Source organism: Eumetopias jubatus, unplaced genomic scaffold (assembly GCF_037043125.1).
Source record: "Eumetopias jubatus isolate StellerSeaLion01/CBP00866 unplaced genomic scaffold, mEumJub1_p1.0 scaffold_11, whole genome shotgun sequence".
In the NCBI taxonomy this organism is placed as follows: Eukaryota; Metazoa; Chordata; class Mammalia; order Carnivora; family Otariidae; genus Eumetopias; species Eumetopias jubatus.
This window is the reverse complement of record NW_028274817.1, coordinates 32,371,215-32,390,300: the sequence shown is the minus strand read 5'-3', so window position 1 is coordinate 32,390,300 and position 19,086 is coordinate 32,371,215. Positions and strand designations below refer to the sequence as shown.

Genomic DNA, 19,086 nt, shown 5'->3' with positions numbered 1-19,086 from the left:
CAGGCATGAGTGGAAAAGTGGAAAGTGCATACGTGAATTAGTTCTAAGTAGTTCAATACAGGCTGTGAGTAGGAAATTAGCACACCCAAGAGTCACTTCATTAAGTAAACTCTATTAACTTGCACTATCCTATATAGTATCCACTATCATATATATATATGGTTATTGAGCACTTGAAATGTGGCTAGTCTAAATTGAAATGTGCTATAAATAAAAATACACCCCAGATTTAAATGATGTAATAGAAAGAAAAAGAACATGAAATACCTTACTAACATTTTTACATGAAATACATGTTGAAATGATATTTTGGATATACTGGGTTAAACTTTTTTTTTTTTTAAGGATTTTATTTATTTGTCAGAGAGCGAGCACAAGCAGGGGGAGCGGCAGGCAGAGAGGAGGGAGAAGCAGGCTCCCAACTGAGCAGGGAGCCCGATGCGGGACATGATCCCAGGACCCTGGGATCATGACCTGAGCCGATGGCAGACGCTTAACTCACTGAGCCACCCAGGTGTCCCTAAATAACATATTATTAAAATTAATTTCACCTGTTTCATTTTTACTTTTTTTAATGGATTACAAGAATGTGAAATTACATACGGAGCTTATATTACATTTCTATTGGACATCGTTGCTAGAGACCATCTCCAAAATATGTCTCAATCCTGTCCACTCCTTTTCATCTCTACTGCAGTCACCCTATTCAAGACCCCCTGATCTCTTGGAAGTACTTCAACAACCTAACTAGTCCCTGTGCTTCTGCTTTTGTTTACTTCCAATCTATTCTCCCTATTATAAGATCCAAAACAGCTCTTTTTTAAAACATAAATCAGATCATGCTATTCCCCTGCCTGTAACTGTCCACTGACTTCCCATTGTACTATAAGTCAAACTCCTTACCACAGCCTCCAAAGCACCCACATGACTTACCTCAAGCCCTGACTATCTCCTCAAAATCCCTGACTACCTCCTCAAAATCAACTTGTACTTCTGTACCCTCAGCCACTCTGCTCCAAACAGGCTGGCCTTTCAGTTTCTTTAACACACCAAGTTTCTTCCTAACTTAAGGCCTTAGCACATGTCATTCTTTCTGCCTGAAACGCTCTTCCCCTTAGTCCTTACACAGCTAGCTTTTCTCCTTTCAGGTCTTGACTTAAAACCTCACCTTCCCAAAGTGACATTCCCTGAACATACTCCTGAAATATGTTCCTTTCCTTCACAGCACTCGCCACAATTTTGAAATTGTATGTGTGTATGTATATTTTATTTATTTGCTTTGTTTGCTGACTGACTCCTCCACTACACTGTGGACTCCATGAGGGCCAACACCAAGGTGTACATCATTCAACAAAACATACCCTGAACCTGCCAGCAGGCATTTGACTGATACTTGTTTTTTTTTTAACTGATATTTGTAAAATAAATAAATGACTAGTATAATGAATGCCATTACTCAAGTAAATTCATTTTTAAATAAATATAAAGCAAACTAACGAAGTTTAGAGTATGAATAAAGTCTAGTTTTTGTATAATTGGTCTATTATCATTCATAATAAACAAATCAATCTTTAGGAATTAAATATAATGTTTAGATATTTAATTCTACTTAGGCAACAGAAATATTCAAGAAAATGTCCTATTTGGGAATTCAAGAACAGTACTTAAAATACTGCCATTCCAATTAGTCTAAATTTTGGCACAAATAAAATGACAAACCTTTAAACATTTTAGGCAAGAGTGTAATCTCCCTTTCTGTAGTCTCAACCCATTCCAAATTATTTTCAATACTAATGGATGGAATTATGTTTCCATAAAATCTTTCAGACCAACCTACATCCCAAAAGGATGGATTAAAAACAGATAATCAAATCTACCATTTCAAAATCTCAGGAGATTTTCATATCATACAGAGTATCAATATCATACAGAATATCAATGATAAATCATCTTTGGTCTAGACATAAAGAATATGAAGAAGAAAGGTACCCCAAAATGTCTTGCTCTTCCACTAACCTCAGTTCAAAGTCAAATTCTGCTAGTTATTACAATACTGATTAGTACAACAGAGTGATTATAGTAGTAAATTAACAGTTGTCGAGTGCTGAGAAATCAGTGTTTCTGTACTATAATGTCAAACGTTTACATTTTACTACTAAAATATTAGTACAATTAATATTTTGAGAAAATCCCAAATTTATTCTAGTATCAAAGAGGTTCATTCTATGATGGTAAGATTTCACTTCAATCAATTATTGATTTTAACACTGGGCCAATCAACCTAAATATATTCAGTACACTCAAGATTAATAAATACCTTTTACATACAGAGAAGACACCAATCATGAGATGAGACTGTAAGAATATTACATTACCTGTCCGTGAGAGGCTGGGAGGGCATTCTTTTACTCAGTGATGGAAGATCCAGAGAATCTGGTTTCTTATCCATTCTGCAACATGCTTGGATATTTAAGTATTTAAATATGTGTACTTTACCCTTTAAACATATCTGTCAAATAATTGAGAAAGTAGATTTAATTATATAGGTCCAAATATAAATTTCACCTACCAATTTATTTACATATTTTAATAACCTTAAAATTATGCTGAGACATCACAATCATAATAGGTATTTTACATATTTGAATTTGCACTGCTGACACTTTATGAAAACATTTGACAGTGATACCAACTAAAATTCTTTAGCTGTTTCTATTCTTACTAGAAAAAAATAAGTTAATTTTTCTGTATGTCACTAAAGTGTTCTTGTTAAAAGTACAATAACCACTAAATAATATAAAATCTATAATTCATAAAAGTTGCTTTTATTAGAAAAAAGTGAAAAGAAATATATTTGTTGCAGTGATGACAACAAGAAAAAAAATAACCCATGTCATTCTTTGAAGTAATTTTGTCAGGGACACCTGGGTGACTCGGTCAGTGGAGCATCTGCCTTCAGCTCGGGTTGTGACCCCAGGGTCCCGGGTCCCAGGGGCCCTGCATCAGGCTCCATGCTCAGTGGGGAGTCTGCTTCTCCCTCTCCCTCCACCCCTCCCCCTGCCCCTGCTCTCTTTCAAGTAAATAAATAAAATCTTTAAAAAAAAAAGGTAATCTTATTAGAAACACTAAATTGTTTGGTCTAAGCACTGCAAGAGAGCTAATCAAAAGAAAGTAAATAGAGGAAAAATTAATTTGTTGAAAGGCATGTTAGTAGGCCAGTTAGAATAAAAAAGTTTTTTAAATGGCCAATTCAACTAAGATAATATCCTGAAAAGTTATTTTCACTGGTGATGAAGAAAAGGAATTATAAGGGGTAAAATACTATGTGAAAGAAAGTAGTCTATATAAAAAAGACAATGAGCAGTAAGAAAACAGTAAGTCAGCTTTACAAATGTTAACTGCAGTCACCATGAGTAATATTATATAAATATTTCTCAAAAACTATAATCATAGGGCACCTGGCTGGCTCAGTAGGAAGAGCATGCAACTCTTGATCTCGGGGTCATGCGTTCAAGCCCTACGATGGGTGTAGAACTTACTTTAAAAAAAAGTTAAGAAAACTATAATCAAAAATGTTTTGTTTTATGGGCTCACATAACCTACAAATATATGCAAAAATAGTCAACAAAGAAAACAGTAAGAAAAGTACATTTAAAGATAATTATCATTCCTGGTATAAAGGAAGAATGTTTCTTAGATAATTGTAATAGATATCAAATCTGACCTGACCACTGAAAAATTTCATTTAAAAGGAAAAACTTCTGAGCTATTAGAATATAAATATACCACCAATTAAAACATACCCCATTATCTGTATAAAACAAAAAATAATTATCTTTCATTATCAAATTAAATACTGGTGAATTCTTTCCTTTTGTAAATTTTTTTAAAGATTTTATTTATTTGAGAGAGAGAGAGAGCTCACAGGTGCACAAGGAGGGGGAGGGGCAGAGGGAGAAGACAAGCAGATTCCTCACTGAGCAGGGAGCCCTATGCAGGGCTCAATCCCAAGACCCTGAGATCATGACCTGAGCTGAAGTCATATGCTTAGCCGACTGAGCCACTCAGGTGCCCCCTTTCATAAATTTTTTACTGTAGTAATTCATGTACACAGTTTTAAAATCAAAGAGAATTATAAACCTGATAAAAAATTAACCCCCCATTCTACCCCTTTCAATCTCCAAGACCTAGTCCCCACATATCAACTTTTAGTTGGTTTTCTGCTACTTACCTTTATATTTATCAGTAACATGGTTCTACTGTTTTATTTTTTTAGTTATAGATCTTCTTAATTGAGGTCTTACCAAGGAAATTGAGGACTTAGATTTCTTACATTACCACTACCACCACTAATCACTTATCAACACCATACTATCGTCCCATCTTCAATCCCCATCAACTTCCTCCTTCAGAAGCACAGCATAGTGGTTAGAGCGTGGACTCGAGTCAGACTACCTTGGTTTGAAACCAGCTGTACCACATGCTAGCTATGTGGCACTGAATAAGTCCCTTAGCTTCTATGCCTCTGTTTCCTCATATATAAAATGAGGTATAATTACAGTACCTGTTTTATAGGGTTACTATAAGAATTAAATAAATTAATGCATGTAAAGCATTTCAATAGCACCTGGAACACAGGAAGCACTAGATGTATCTTTGCTATTATTATAACTATGTCACAATTTCTCATTAAATCAAAATCCAGTATTTACAGTATTATGACCAAGAAAATATTCTGCTGAGGCAAAGAGCAATAGTCATTTGGCTGCTGAGCCAAGGGAGAGAATCTGAGAGAATCTACCTACCTATTCTACTACTGCATAAACCCCAGGCTTCTACTAAGGCAAGTGAGGGCCAGTTACGTCGCTGCAGAGCTAAGGTCAAGAACCTGAGGGTGTAAATCTTAGACCTGTCGTGTCCGAGATGATAGCCACTAGTCACATGAAGCTATTTAATTATAAATTAATCAAAATAAGATTACATCTGGATTTTGGTTCCTTAGTCACACCAGCCATATTTCAAGTACTCAATAGCCACATGTGGCAAGCAGCAATGGTATCAGAGAGCACAAATTACAGAACGTTCCTATAATTCAGGAAGTTCTGCTAGACAGCACTGCCTTAGACATTCTGCAGACCTTCATATTTTCAGTCTTTCTTCCTTCTATTCAGTTATACGTTTCCTCCAACACACAAGCCATTCCCAGGTTTAACACAGTAAATCAACCTTCTTCTTGTTGCCTTCTCCCAAGCTTCAGCTTTCCCCATCCTGCTAAGGCAGCTACTACCAGCACCCAAGCCAGCCTTTATTTGAATTAGAAAAAGCAACTCCTTTGGAATGAGTGGAATGCACCTTTGTAGAAAGAAAAAAGCAACCCTTCTTCTGGATGTATGCGAACCCTGAGCGAGGGAACATAGCTTGGAAGTGGAGAAGGGGCTGGCATTTCACTGCCATGTGCCTCTTAGGCCAGTGTAAGTAAAGACCCGAGTTTCCGCTATTTCATCTGTCTTCCATTTTCCAAAATTCCATTGCCATTTCTCCCCTGCTGCCCTCTTCTCTCTCACTCTTTGGGCTTATGGGTTTATATCTTAGTATATTCCTTTACTATCACTTCAGTGGACAACACCTGGATTTAATCCTCCAACTCAAAGAGGCTGAATTAATAGTTTTCCGCTCATATCTTGTTCCTTCTGTTAGGATTCCATCTATCAGTGCTAAGCATGTGTTTCAATCAATCGTACAACAAATGTCAAGTAGATACATACCTGAGTAGGACAGAGGTAGAGAGACTCCACAGTCTATGTTTTTAAAAGAACACTGACAGAATTTGACTCCTAATTCTGATGCTTTTTGATTTACCAATTTGATGTATAATTATGAGTAAAAAGAGAAGAAACACGTATCGTATTTTTATTACAAACCTGTGCTGGTGGTACTTGCAATGGATTGTTATCCAAAATCATTACTTGTAAATGATGCAGCTTCCTGTAACAAACTGGGATTTCGGTCACTTTATTACAAGAGAAATCCAGCTTGACTAAGGGAAGATCTCCTAATTCTGTTCAGAAATGAAAGATAATTAAATTAAATTTGACACAGTTACTCTCTTATTCATTTCAGTAGAAATAATGAGCATCTTACCATCTGGCAACACATGAAGATTATTTCTTCTTATATTTAGCTCTCTAAGTGAATGTAATTTTCCCATTTGTTGGGGAAGGACCTGAATCTCATTGCAGCTAATATCCTAAGGAAAATAAGAAAATAAAATTATAACAAACTAACTGAGAAATACCTATTTCCATTTTAAAATTAAAGCACATGGCTAATAGCTAGCAAAAGTTACCTCAAATGCTGTTTCTCTAAAAATGGATTATCTGGCAGATTTCTATTTATCTTGCATCATGAGGTCAATCTAGCACAGTTAACATGTGCAACACTGTGAAGTTATAACTTAGTACTACATAATTCAGCCTTTTGAAAATCTCAACTAAAGACCACTCTCGCCAACCAAAACTAAAATTATAAGGATAATGCAGGTGCTCTTCATTCAGAGGTAAAATAAAAAATGACTATCAATCACTGTGATAATCTGTCAATTACAGTAGTTTTGAGTTACTCTGTTAGGCAGAAGCTGAGAGAGTCAAGAATTTACAGACATGAGCTGGAGAACCAAAGACTATGGTCAGAATCAATTTAAACCTCTTTCTCAAAGGGATACAAAAATGAGGGGTTACAAGCTCAAAATTCTGCGGCCCACATCACAACCCAAAGACTCTCCAAGGAGATCTGAATCGGAAGTGTCTCAAGGTTAAATTAAAATGCAAGTCCTGATTTAAAGGTAAAGGATACCACTTTTCCTTAATAAGAGACAGCTTAACTGTGCTCTCCTCTTCCTCCTCTTGAAGAAAAATCTGCAACAAGATCTCACACAGCAGTCATTCCAGACACACTGCAAATGAAATTCACATGCTACTGCAACTGCCCCCAATTTCCAACTTTCACTGCAAATGATATTAGCTTGGAGGGAGACGAGTGGCACATATATTCAGTTCTATCAAAAATAAAAAAAGGCAAAAATAAATAAAAATAAAAAAGGCAGAAGGGTAAATTCAGAAGAATATTAAAGCCATGTAGGGAAAAATCCAATAGAGCCAAGGTGATTAGAAAAATGTATCCTACATACTTCTTTCAAACTATATCTAAGGCATCTTCATTCAATGACAAACATTTATCAAATACCAACTATTTGCTAGGCCCAGTTCTAGGTGCTAGGGACACACCACAAAATAAAGCCAACAAAAATTCCTGCCCTCGTTGCTCTTTATGGAGCTTATTACATTCTAGCAAGGAGAGTAGATTATATAATATTACAGGTGATAAGTGCTGTGAAAAAAAAACAAACAGCAGGGTAAAGGAAAACGGCAGTGCTAATAGTAATGGGGAGGGATATTAGCAATTTAGATTGTCTCATTGAGAAGCTGGTATTTGAGCAGTATTGTCAGAGCTGAGAGTATGAGCCATGCCAGTATATAAGAAGGGAATATAAGGAATAATAAATGTAAAAGGACTCTTGGGCAAAACATGCCTGACAGGTACTAAAGAACAGCAAGAAATCCAGTGTAACCAGAAGGTAGTGGGCAAGGTTGGGGAGAGGGGAGACTGAAGTGGTAGGAGGGATACAACTTAGGCTTTTATTCAAGAGATATGTGAGCAGGAACCAGAAACTTTTAAACAGAGGTATGACATGATCTGACTTATGTTCTGACAGGATCACCTTAGCTATGTTGAGAATAGGTTATTATCAGAAACGAAAGATAATAAAATTTTGGAAAAATGGCCTTTAAGTTAATACTATTGCTTCCTACAAAAAGTATCTAATACTAGAGATTTCCATATAAAAATCCATAGAAATTTGATAGCTGTCCAGAAGAAATAAACCCAAGCACAAAAAACCGACCCACTCACCAATGGGTACTCTACAAAATACTCGGCTGGGTACTGGAGACCTGAGAATATTTCCTATGCTTCTGATGACAGAATTTCACTGTAGTCGGCTACCACATTCTTGTGGAATAGTGTCATGGGAAATACTCCAATTACAGGTAATACCTACAAATTCATTACGTGATTTACAACTGTCAGTTAGCCATCCAAATGCTATCTATCCACTGTTACTGATTTCAAGAATTTAAATAAAAGCACGATAATTTTACAGTGCCTAGTGAAATATGGTATTTAATAGTTTTAAAATATTCTACTTAGCCAAAAATACTAGAATAAATCTAAAAATCCTAAATATTTTTAAAATTTTATTTATCCCAAAACTATCTCATGTAATATAATTTAGAAGACAGGGTCAAAAACTGAATGAAACAAAAGAAAAAGAAATTATACAGCCATAGAATAAAGTACAATGTTTATAAAATCTTTAAAAATATTAACAGTATCTAAGTTAAAGAAAATACTGGTCCTCTTTTACCATGAATTTGTTAAATCACCTCTAGAATCTTCTGCTCATTTGGGAATAATGTTAAAAGGGACCTTAATAAAAGGAAACATTTTCAGGACAGAAATAGCTAAAAATAAAAAGTAATGAAGAATAGAAATATAGAAAATATAAAAAGGAATAAAAGTAACAACAATGTTTAAGCTACAGAAAAACAGGTCTTAGAGTTTGGCAAAATGGAGAGCAGACATATGACAGATTACAAATACCGGAAGGGAAGAAAAGTTGCCATTATCTATACTTTTTCACATGGTAGTCTCAGGACCAATGGATAAAAGTGATAGGGGCATGTATTTTAGTTCAAAATAATAAAGAACACAAAGTTTCGCAAAAGAGAATAAGGGATGCCTCAGTCGCACAAAAAAAGATTTATCCACCATTGAAAATATACAACTAGATGTGTCAGGGATTCCTTCATTAGCAAGTGGCTAAAGTCTATGATTCTAAAACATTGTAACAAGACTAAGTTCAAGGCAGTCTCCTTGTGTTATAATTGCACATGCATCAATGAATGAAAGAAATAAAAGAATGACATTCCTGAAATTTCTGTTCATTATATTCTATTTGCACATTATTTTGCCACTGTATAATTGTGGGTAAGTTCCCCAAGAAAACTTTTGGCCCTCCACACATAATAAAGTCATACTTAAGAATACTTTAAAAATGTCTATGTATTGGGAAAGCATTACTCAAGATAAAACAAAAAAATTAAAATAAGGTATATTGTATGGAGGTGGAAGTGTTGGGAAGAAAGAAATGTCCTCTGCCTTTCAAAGTCCTTCCAGCTGGACTAAGAATCAAACTAACATGAGACAAATTAACAGGAGAAAATCAAATTTAGTTTCATAAGTATGGAGAATCCATACAAACATGAAATTCCACAGACAATCAGGGAACAAGAGGCTTATGTGACATCCTGAGCTAAGGAGATGATGGGTAGGAGTCCGGGAAAACAAAGGGGAGGAAGACCATTATAAGCAGGAAGGTGAGAGGAGATGTTTGGAAAATAAAGCAGTGCTCAATTATTCGAATAAGTTAGGTAAAGTTAAATAGGTAAAGAGGAATCTCTTTTAATAGGGCCTTTCCTGGTGTAGGCTCTCCTTTCCAATGTAAATTTAGGCAGTTGAGGGGGAGGTGAAGAACTTTTCCTAAATCTGTGGGTTTGATTGCTTTCAACTGAAAATAATCATGCCAAAGTAGCCCATCTTGGTGTCACCTGCCCTTGTCCCCCTACAGAAGTAACAGAAAGGTGAGAAAATAGGTCAATGCTTTGAAGATATATTTCTCTCAAAGTTCAATATCATTTAATACCTAAAATGTTCTGTTAAAGGTAATTAAATTAATGCTATATTTCTACAATTAATTGTATATAATGGCCTCTCTCCATTTATCTTGGTCCCAAAAGTGTTATAAAATCACAGGAGAATATAGGAGAGGAGAGTTATTTTGTTCATTCTATTGTTTGCAGGCATTGTACTCTCTTCCTTTATCCCCCTTCTCTGAGGCTTTCATAGTAGTCCTGTAAAACCTTTAAAAAAACTTATCTTTTCCTGGTCTAAGACCTTTACTGTCCCCAAATGAATAGAAAATGTTTATTGGTTTGAAAATCATTTCTTAAGACTTATAAGCAAACCTTCTGACCTCACTAGGACTAAGGAACAACCAGGCTTTTATTGTGGTTGTGAGCTAAAATCAGACATAAGCAATGGTATATCAAAATTTTACTAAGGTGAACATAAGCATATACCAAGTTCCTCTTTTAAAAAAAAATTACACTGAAATTTCATAAAGAGCAATCTTCCAAAATATAAAGGTATGTGTTATGTATATTATATACTATACACGATCAATGCAACTATTTTACTCACCAATTCCATTAAGTCTTTTAACTTCCCAATTTCTTCTGGAATGGATACAAGTTTATTATTACTGACGACCAAAACTTTAAGGGGGAGATCAAATAGGTATTTTGGCAATGTTGATAAAAGATTTCGACTGAAAAGAATAAGAAAGTCTCATTATGAGATATGTCTGAAATCTCTCACATTATGTTGAGATGAACAAATCACCTCAAAAGTAAATAAAAAGCTTTCACCAAATAATGACTATCATTTAATGAGTGCTTACTCTGTATCACACTAAAATCCTTTAATGCACTATCTCATTTAATACTCCCATTAACCCCGTAAGACAGGCACTACTATTATCTCCATTATACAAATAAGAAAACAAAGGTTGGGGCGCCTGGGTGGCTCAGTTGGTTAAGCAACTGCCTTCGGCTCAGGTCATGATCCTGGAGTCCCGGGATCGAGTCCCGCATCGGGCTCCCTGCTCAACAGGGAGTCTGCTTCTCCCTCTGACCCTCTTCCCTCTTGTGCTCTCTATCTCTCATTCTCTCTCTTTCAAATAAATAAATAAAAGCTTTAAAAAAAAAAGAAAAGAAAAGAAAACAAAGGTTAAAACTGGCTAAGGGACTTGCCCAGTCACAAAAGATTGCAAAGCCTGTCTTGTTACCTATGATATGGTCTTACATAGCATCAGTTCTCAAAACCCAGAATCATTCTTCGGAGCTAGAAAATGCCAGAACCTTGTTCTCTGGTATCATTTCACTGCATTCAATACCTCCATGACTCTAACAAAGGAAAGGTTCCAAAGATAAGTTTGAATGCACTAAGTTCAAATCTATGAAAGAATTAATAGAACTACATCTTCAAAGACCTGTAGCAACCCTAACCCATTCCCTTTTCTTATGGGTTTATGGTAGAACAGCCCACTAACACCTTTACCTCAGTTCCAAGTTGATAAAACATTCCTATCTCTGTGGATACACTTAAATATAACAACAACCAACATTTATTGCTTACTATGTGTCAGCCCATGTTCAGAGTACCTCACATGAATTAACTCCACTAACATCACAACAACCTACTTTAGGAAAATAGAGCATATCATGGATGCCCGTTTTACAGAGGAAGAATCAGTCAAAAAGAGATTAAGCAAACTGCTCAAAGTCACATAGCTGGTAAGTAAGACAGCCAGGATTCAAATCCGGGCAATACGGCTCTGGGGTCCTTACCCTCAACCTACTGTGTGTCAAATTTATATAACAATATAGATTGACCCAAATGATCCCTGCTGTACACTCAATGTTTGTGTCCCCCACAAATTTATAATGCTGAAACCTAATCCTCAATGTGATATTTGGAAGTGGGGCCTTTGGGAGGTGATTAGGTCATAAGGGTGAAGCCCTCATGAACAGGTTTAGTGTCCTTGTAAAAAATACCTCAGAGAGCTCCCTTACTCCGTCTACCATGTGAGGAAAGCTAGAAGATGGCTGCCTATGAACCAGGAAGCAGGTCCTTAACCAGACACCGAATCTGCCGGTGACTTGATCTTGGACATCTCAGCCTCCAGAAATGTAAAAAATAAGTTTCTGTTGTTTATAAGGCACTCAATACATGGTATTCTGTCATAGCAGCCCAAACAGACTAAGACAATCCCCCCACCAAAAAATATAAAGTATACCATTACATTTACATACTATCAAGTATTCATAAAAATAAGTTATTTTTCCTGTTTTTCAAAGAGGCATTTATTTTTTTTTTTTTAGAGATTTTATTTGACAGAGAGAGCACAAGCAAGGGGAGCGGCAGGCAGAGGAAGAGGGAGAAGCAGGCTTCTTGCTGAGCAGGGAGCCCAATGCGGGGCTCAATCCCAGGACCCTGGGATCATGACCTGAGCAGAAGGCAGATGCTTAACCAACTGAGCCACCCAGGCACCCCTCAAAGTGGCATTTATAGACCTGTACCCAGCATTTTGTGCAACACGCACAGCAACAAAAACCTAGTCTTACCCCAAGGAAGAACATCAAGACCTTTCAACTCCCCATGTTATGCCTGCAGAGGACATCCAGAAACACTAGACTGGCTTTAATCACAAGGCATAGACTTTACAAAAAAGAAAGGAAAAAAAAAATGCCCCGAGACCAGCAATCCTGGCCCGGGTACTGGAATGTCAAATATGCCAGGGGCTTGTTACAACCTTGACACTTTCAGGATCAAACAGGATCCTTGGGAAAGTGGCCAGTGTGGAGCACACAAGGATCTTCTTGCAGAGTTCTACTGAAAAAGGGAGTATTACACAGAAAGAGAGAGCTGAAAAACCATCTTACAAGTTTCTCAAAATATTTTCACCAAAATAAAAAATAAAGTGGGAAAAATAATGGCACATACAAATTCATTCTAATCTTCAGACCAAAAAGTTTAAAAATTGGCCTATTTTGGGGGGACACGTGGCTGGCTGAGTCGATAGAGTGTGTGACTTTTGATCTGGGGGTCATGAATTCAAGCCCCAGGTTGGGCCTAGACCTTACTTTAAAAAAAAATTGGCCTATTTTCTTACTTTAAGAAACAGGTTCACTGAGTTAGCACAGTCAGCTGTCTCCAGAATGGAATTTCTTTTTTTAAGATTTTATTTATTTGAGAGAGAGAATGAGAGAGAGAGCGAGCACATGAGAGGGGGGAGGGTCAGAGGGAGAAGCAGACTCCCTGCTAAGCAGGGAGCCCGATGCAGGACTCGATCCTGGGACTCCAGGATCATGACCTGAGCCGAAGGCAGTCGCTTAACCAACTGAGCCACCCACGCGCCCCAGAATGGAATTTCTTTATACACAGCTAAGAAGTCATTAATTTTCACTTTTTTGCCATGTTTCAGAGACAAAGGAAGTTAAAACAAGGACTAATGTTATTTCAATAAAGTTTGCTCAAAAATGTTTGTGACTAGGGGCACCTGGGTGGCTCAGTTGGTTAAGCGTTTGCCTTCGGCTCAGGTCGTGATCCCAGGGCCCTGGAATGGAGCCCTGCGTCGGGCTCCCTGCTCAGCAGGAAGTCTGCTTCTCCCTCTCCCGCTCCCCCTGCTTGTGTTCCCTCTCTCGCTGTGTCTCTCTCTGTCCCAAATAAATAAATAAAATTTTTTTTAAAAAAATGTTTGTGACTATAAACAAAAATCAGAAGGCGACTTTTAAAGATCAAAACAGGAGCGCCTGTGTGGCTCAGTCAGTTAAGCTCTGCCTTCAGCTCAGGTCATGATCCCGGATCAAGTCTGGCATTGGGCTCCCTGCTCAGTGGGCGTCTGCTTCTCCCTCTGCCACCTACCCTCGCTCTCGCGTGCTCACTCTCTCGTAAAAAAAATAAATAAAATCTTTTTAAAAATACATAAAGATCAAAAAAGGAAAGAATCAGAGAAAGTTTTAGTAGAACTATTTTAAGATTTCCACACATTTCTATTAATATAGAAATATAATTCAATTTTCGACAAATCACTTTTTTTCTGTAAGAGAATGAAGAGAAACAAAAGTAAAGAAAAAACTTAAAAATGCCTGATTTGCCTCAAAACCTCTCCCAAGCCAGGCCAAGGAGATATTAGAGAATCAGAGAAAAGAGCAACCCAAATGACTAACATCTATGAAAAGAATTTCCTCTCACACATTTTAAGGTATAAACATTCAGTTAAAGTAGTATGTACTGCCAGGTGACACCACTGGGGGAGACAAATAGGATTAATGTATCACAGTGAGAAAGGAGCATTATTATTTATATACGTTAATTATATTTACCACCTCCCTGTATGGGAATTTAGACATGTAACTTTGTTAAGGAGGGGGAAGAAATTATCCCTTACAATTAAAGAAAAAACAAAACAAAAAAACAAGAAAAAAAAATTTAAAAGACAATTTGACAGAGAGAAAGGGAGTGCACAAGCAGGGGGAGCGGCAGGCAGAGGGAGAGGGAGAAGCAGGCTCCCCGCTGAGCAGAGAGCCGGACGTTTGGTCCCAAGACCCTGGGATCATGACCTGAGCCAAAGGAGGATGCCCAACCGACTGAGCCACCCAGGCACCCCTGATTCTTTTTTTTAACATTTTATTTTTTTAAGTAATCTACACCCAACATAGTGCTCAGACCCACAACTCAGAGATCAACAGTCACACACTCCACCAACTGAGCCAACCAGGTGCCCCAAAAATGATTCTAAGCATAAGCCACAATTTACCAGTTTCCATTCAATGTCACTCATTTGACAGGACAATTTTTTTTTTAAAGATTTACTCATTTGACAGAGAGACAGCGAGAGAGGGAACACAAGCAGGGGGAGCGGGAGAGGGAGAAGCAGGCTTCCTGCGGAGCAGTGAGCCCGAATGCAGGGCTCGATCCCAGGACCCTGGGATCATGACCTGAGCCGAAGGCAGCCGCCTAACCGACTGAGCCACCCAGGGGCCCCAGGACAATTTTTTTCTTATACTTATCAAATGTTGGTTGTTATAAATAGAAGTTAATAGCTAAGAATGAGAGTTCTACAGCCATACTGCTTTGATCCAAATCTTGGCTCTACCACTTGCTGTATGTATATAGCATATATATGTATGTGTGTGTGTGTGTGTGTGTCTATATATGTGTATACATACACAGCACATATGACTTTGGGCATATAGTTACTCTCTGTGCTTCAGTTTTCTCATCTGTAATGCAAGGATAAAACAGTACCTCTCTTGGGGTGTCTGGGTGGCTCAGTTGGTTAAGCATCTGCCTTCAGCTCAGGTCATGATCTCAGTGTCCTGGGATCAAGCCCCACATCACAGCGCATTGCATTGCGTCGGGCTCCCTGCTCAGGGGGGAGTGTGCTTCTCCTCTCCTTCTGCCCCCCCCCACTCTCTCTCTCTCTCTCTCTCAAATAAATAAATTAAACCTTTAAAAAAAAACAGTACCTCTCAAAATGCTGTTGTGAAGAGGAGATGAGGTAATATGGATAAGGTATTTGTAATATTGTCTGGCACATAGTAAGCATCTATTAAGTATTAACACCGACTGTCATCTACTTCTTAACATTCCAACACTCCTATCCTAACCTATCCAACCTTAAAGTAGCAAGAACTCACAAGAGTGAACAATATAGCTGAAGAACTGTTTCTTTATAATGTTTCCCTTTAACTGAAAATGCATATATATAAATCTGCATTGTGGTGCTATAATTTCAGTAAAACATTTCTGATCTAAATAAAGCCTTGCTACTCAAAGTGATAAGGACCAGCAGGCACTGGCATTACCAGGGGGCTTGTGAGAAATGCAGGCCCCACTGCAGAGCTATGTAATCAGATGTTTTAATCCCCAGGTGACTCCTGTGCAGATTAAAGGCTGGGATGAGAAGCACTGCTCTCAACAAGACCAAACACCTATAAAGTAATGTGAACATATAACAAACACAAATAAGATACTGTTGAGATAAATATAGGTTACAGAGCCAAACCAAACATATTCCTTTGTTACTAAAAAGGATTAGAACTGTAATAAAAAACAAAATCTACCAAAAAAGGTTTCCTTACCTAATGTTAAGGTATGTTAACATCTGGAGGTTTTTAATGGCTTCAGGAATGGTTTTGATGCAATTATGATATAAATTTAATGTCTCAAGAGGTGCAAATAACCAGACATCAGAAGGAATTTCTGTAAAACGATTTCTTGAAAGATCTGAAAAAGAAAAGTAATATTTGACTGCCAAACATATACCGTATCTATTATAATTAACAGAACTATTTTCATACTTCCTTAATCACTTAGCATCTAAGCAACTATTTAAAATATTATAAAATATTATAAAATATGGGGTACCTGGCAGGCTCAGTTGGTAGAGCACATGACTCCTGATCTCAGTATTATGAGTTCAAGCCCCATACATAAAATATTATAAAATATTGGGGCACCTGGGTGGCCCACCAGTTAAGCATCCAACTCTTGATTTCAGCTCAGGTCATGATCTCAGGGTCCTAAGATGGAGCCAGACCTGCTTGTCCTTCTCCCTCTGCTCTTTCTCTCTCTCAAATAAATAAAATCTTTTGCAAATATATATTATAAAATATTATCCAACATGATTGTGAAGGCAAAAAAATCATATAGAAATATACTCGTTTAGGGCACCTGGGTGGCTCAGTCAGTTAAGTGTCTGCCTTCAGCTTAGGTCATGATCCCACATCGGGCTCCCTGTTCGGCGGAGAGTGTGCTCCTCCCTCTCCCTCTGCCCCTCCCCTGGCTTGTGCTCTCTCTCACTCACCCTGTCTCAAGTAAATAAATGAAACCTTAAAAAAAAAAAAAAAGAAATATACTCATTTAAACCTTGTTTATTAACAAATTGTACTTGATATGCTTCAATATCTTTAGAATTTATCTTTTAAAACACCAATGAGGAATTCACTCTGAGCTTTTCAAAAACACAAAAAATCCTCCCCAGGTCCCACATCTCCTTCTACCTCTTCCTCCTTCACAGTCAAACTTACATAAACCTACAACACAACTAAATTTCTTACTTACCATGCACTTCTCAACCCACTGTAACTGGGTTTCTATTCACTTTCATGCCCACCTAGGTCATCAACAGCCTCCATATCAATAACGACTCATCTACCTGGAAACATTTCCCTTCTCTTGGCTTGGGAGATGACACTTCTGCATCACTTATTATCTCTCTGGCTACTTCTTGGTCTCTTGCTAGATTTTCCCCTACCTGTATTGTGAATGTCGACGTTCCTAAGAGCTGTGACAAGGTACCCTTTCCTTCTTAAGATATACACTTTAGTGGGTGATTTCATCCAATCCCAAGGTTAAATTATATTTATATACCAACAAATTTCAAATTAAAGCTATGTCTGAACACCTATGTTCTGATCTTCAGAACTTCTCTTGATATCTCTCAGGTACCTCAAATTCTACAAAATCTGTACAAATTCTCTAAAATCTGACTGAAGATCTTCCACTCATCTGTTTCTCTTATCTCAGATAATGTCACCAACATCCTCCTGTTGAACTGTGCAAGCCAAAAACCTGGTATTCATTCTCGATTCCTTCCTCCCCTATATTATTCCAAGTACACACACAAAATATACTCCCATTCCAGTTTTCACAAAAATAAAATCATGGAATTATTATTATAACCATTACACCTCTTTTAAAGGTTAAATGAAATTTTGAAAAATACTTAGGACAAGTATGTGGCAGGTTAAAAAAAAAAAAAAATCCCCTAAAAGAGTTTCTTAACAAGCACTATTGACCTTTTGGGCTCTATGACAATTTGTTGTGTGGGGCTATCCTGGGTACTGTAGGATTTTAGCAGCATCCCTGGCATTTACCCACCAGATGCCATTAAAACCCTCTAATCATGGCAGCCAAAAAATGTTCCCTGGGGTTCAAACCCCCCTACAACCTGTTGAGAACCACCGCTACCTCATTATAGAAATATACTTTGCTAACATTAATTCATTATACTTATTTGGTTAAAAAATAAGAATATTATTTATCTCTGTCAGGAAGAACATCGATGGTGTACCTTAACCCACCATACATCATTCAGCATGTGTTCTGCCCTCATAAGAACAGCCTCCTACCAATGCTTAGCTTCCTCACTCTGAGGAATGAGACCTATTTACTTAGCAATATAGTAAATTCCCTATTCAGAATGTTAATATACATGTATTAATATATGTTTGTGTGTGTGTGTATAAACACACACTCACCTAATGTAAAATTTTATAATAGGCAAAAGAAAACATTAGTTATGATTATTTGAGAATTAATTTGGATTCATCTTTCTACCACTGTAAGATTCTAAATGACTAAATAAAAGGACAGACAGAATTACTAGGAACCAAAATCTGAACTTGAAACAGAAGTTTCTCAATATCCTGGCTTACCTCCTCTGGACACCCAAGAATCATGCAGTTCTATTGAGGAGGAAAAATTAAATCATTATTTTTTTTAAGTTTAGGATGCTTCTTTTACATTTAGGGTTTTACCTCTTACTCTTGTAACTTCAGAATCCTAGGAGTTGAAAATTACTTGTTTACAATTAATCTGAAATCCTAAAATAAAAATTATGCCCAGTTCATTATTCTGTATAATATCTAGCATTATAGACCCATAAATAATACAGTGGTCCTAGGGACAGATGATGGTAGCTTAAATTAAGGTTGCAAGAATAAGGATAAGAAAATTAGAATTTGAAATATATTTTCATATTAGTACTTACAAAGATTGGGCAAGTGACTGTCTATGTGGGATAAGTAAGAGGCTATTTAATAAAAGAAAGGGGGGTAGAACAAGATTTTTGTTTTTGTTGCTGTTCCTGGTGGGAGTTTTATTTTGTTTTTTGAAGTAGAGGTTAGAATCAAAGATTCAATTTTCTATCTGTATAATGTGAGATATCTGAAAGAGAGCCAATGGAGGGATCAATCAGATGATTACAGATCTCAGACATGAGGTCTGGGATGGATATATAAAATTGAAAGTTGTGAGAATATGGTTAGTACTATAAAATCATAGAAATGGAAGAGATCACCTAACATCAGAGTACTGAGTTGGAAGGAGTTCAAGAATGGGCCATCATGACAGCCAATATTTACAAGCTGAGTCGAGGGGAAAAAAAGCAAGCAAAGAAGACTGAAAATAATGGCCAAGAGAAAACACAATAACCATATAAAGAGTGTTTAAGGGAAAAAAAAAATCAAAATTACTATTTGTTCAGGTACAAGGTAAAAG

General features: G+C 37.0%; 1 protein-coding gene across 5 annotated transcripts in view; it reads right to left on the bottom strand.

Moving 5' to 3' along the window:
• Positions 1-19,086, bottom strand: part of LRCH2 (leucine rich repeats and calponin homology domain containing 2) — a 96,935-nt gene that overhangs the window by 51,930 nt on the left and 25,919 nt on the right. For all 5 annotated transcript variants that reach the window (XM_088028938.1, XM_088028939.1, XM_088028940.1 and 2 more), the window contains exons 2-6: positions 15,885-16,029; positions 10,378-10,504; positions 6,142-6,247; positions 5,922-6,058; positions 2,376-2,509 (exon numbers count right to left, since the gene is read on the bottom strand). In XM_088028938.1, coding sequence (XP_087885064.1) covers positions 2,376-2,509; positions 5,922-6,058; positions 6,142-6,247; positions 10,378-10,504; positions 15,885-16,029 — 649 coding nt within the window. The remainder of the gene's footprint in view (positions 1-2,375; positions 2,510-5,921; positions 6,059-6,141; positions 6,248-10,377; positions 10,505-15,884; positions 16,030-19,086) is intronic.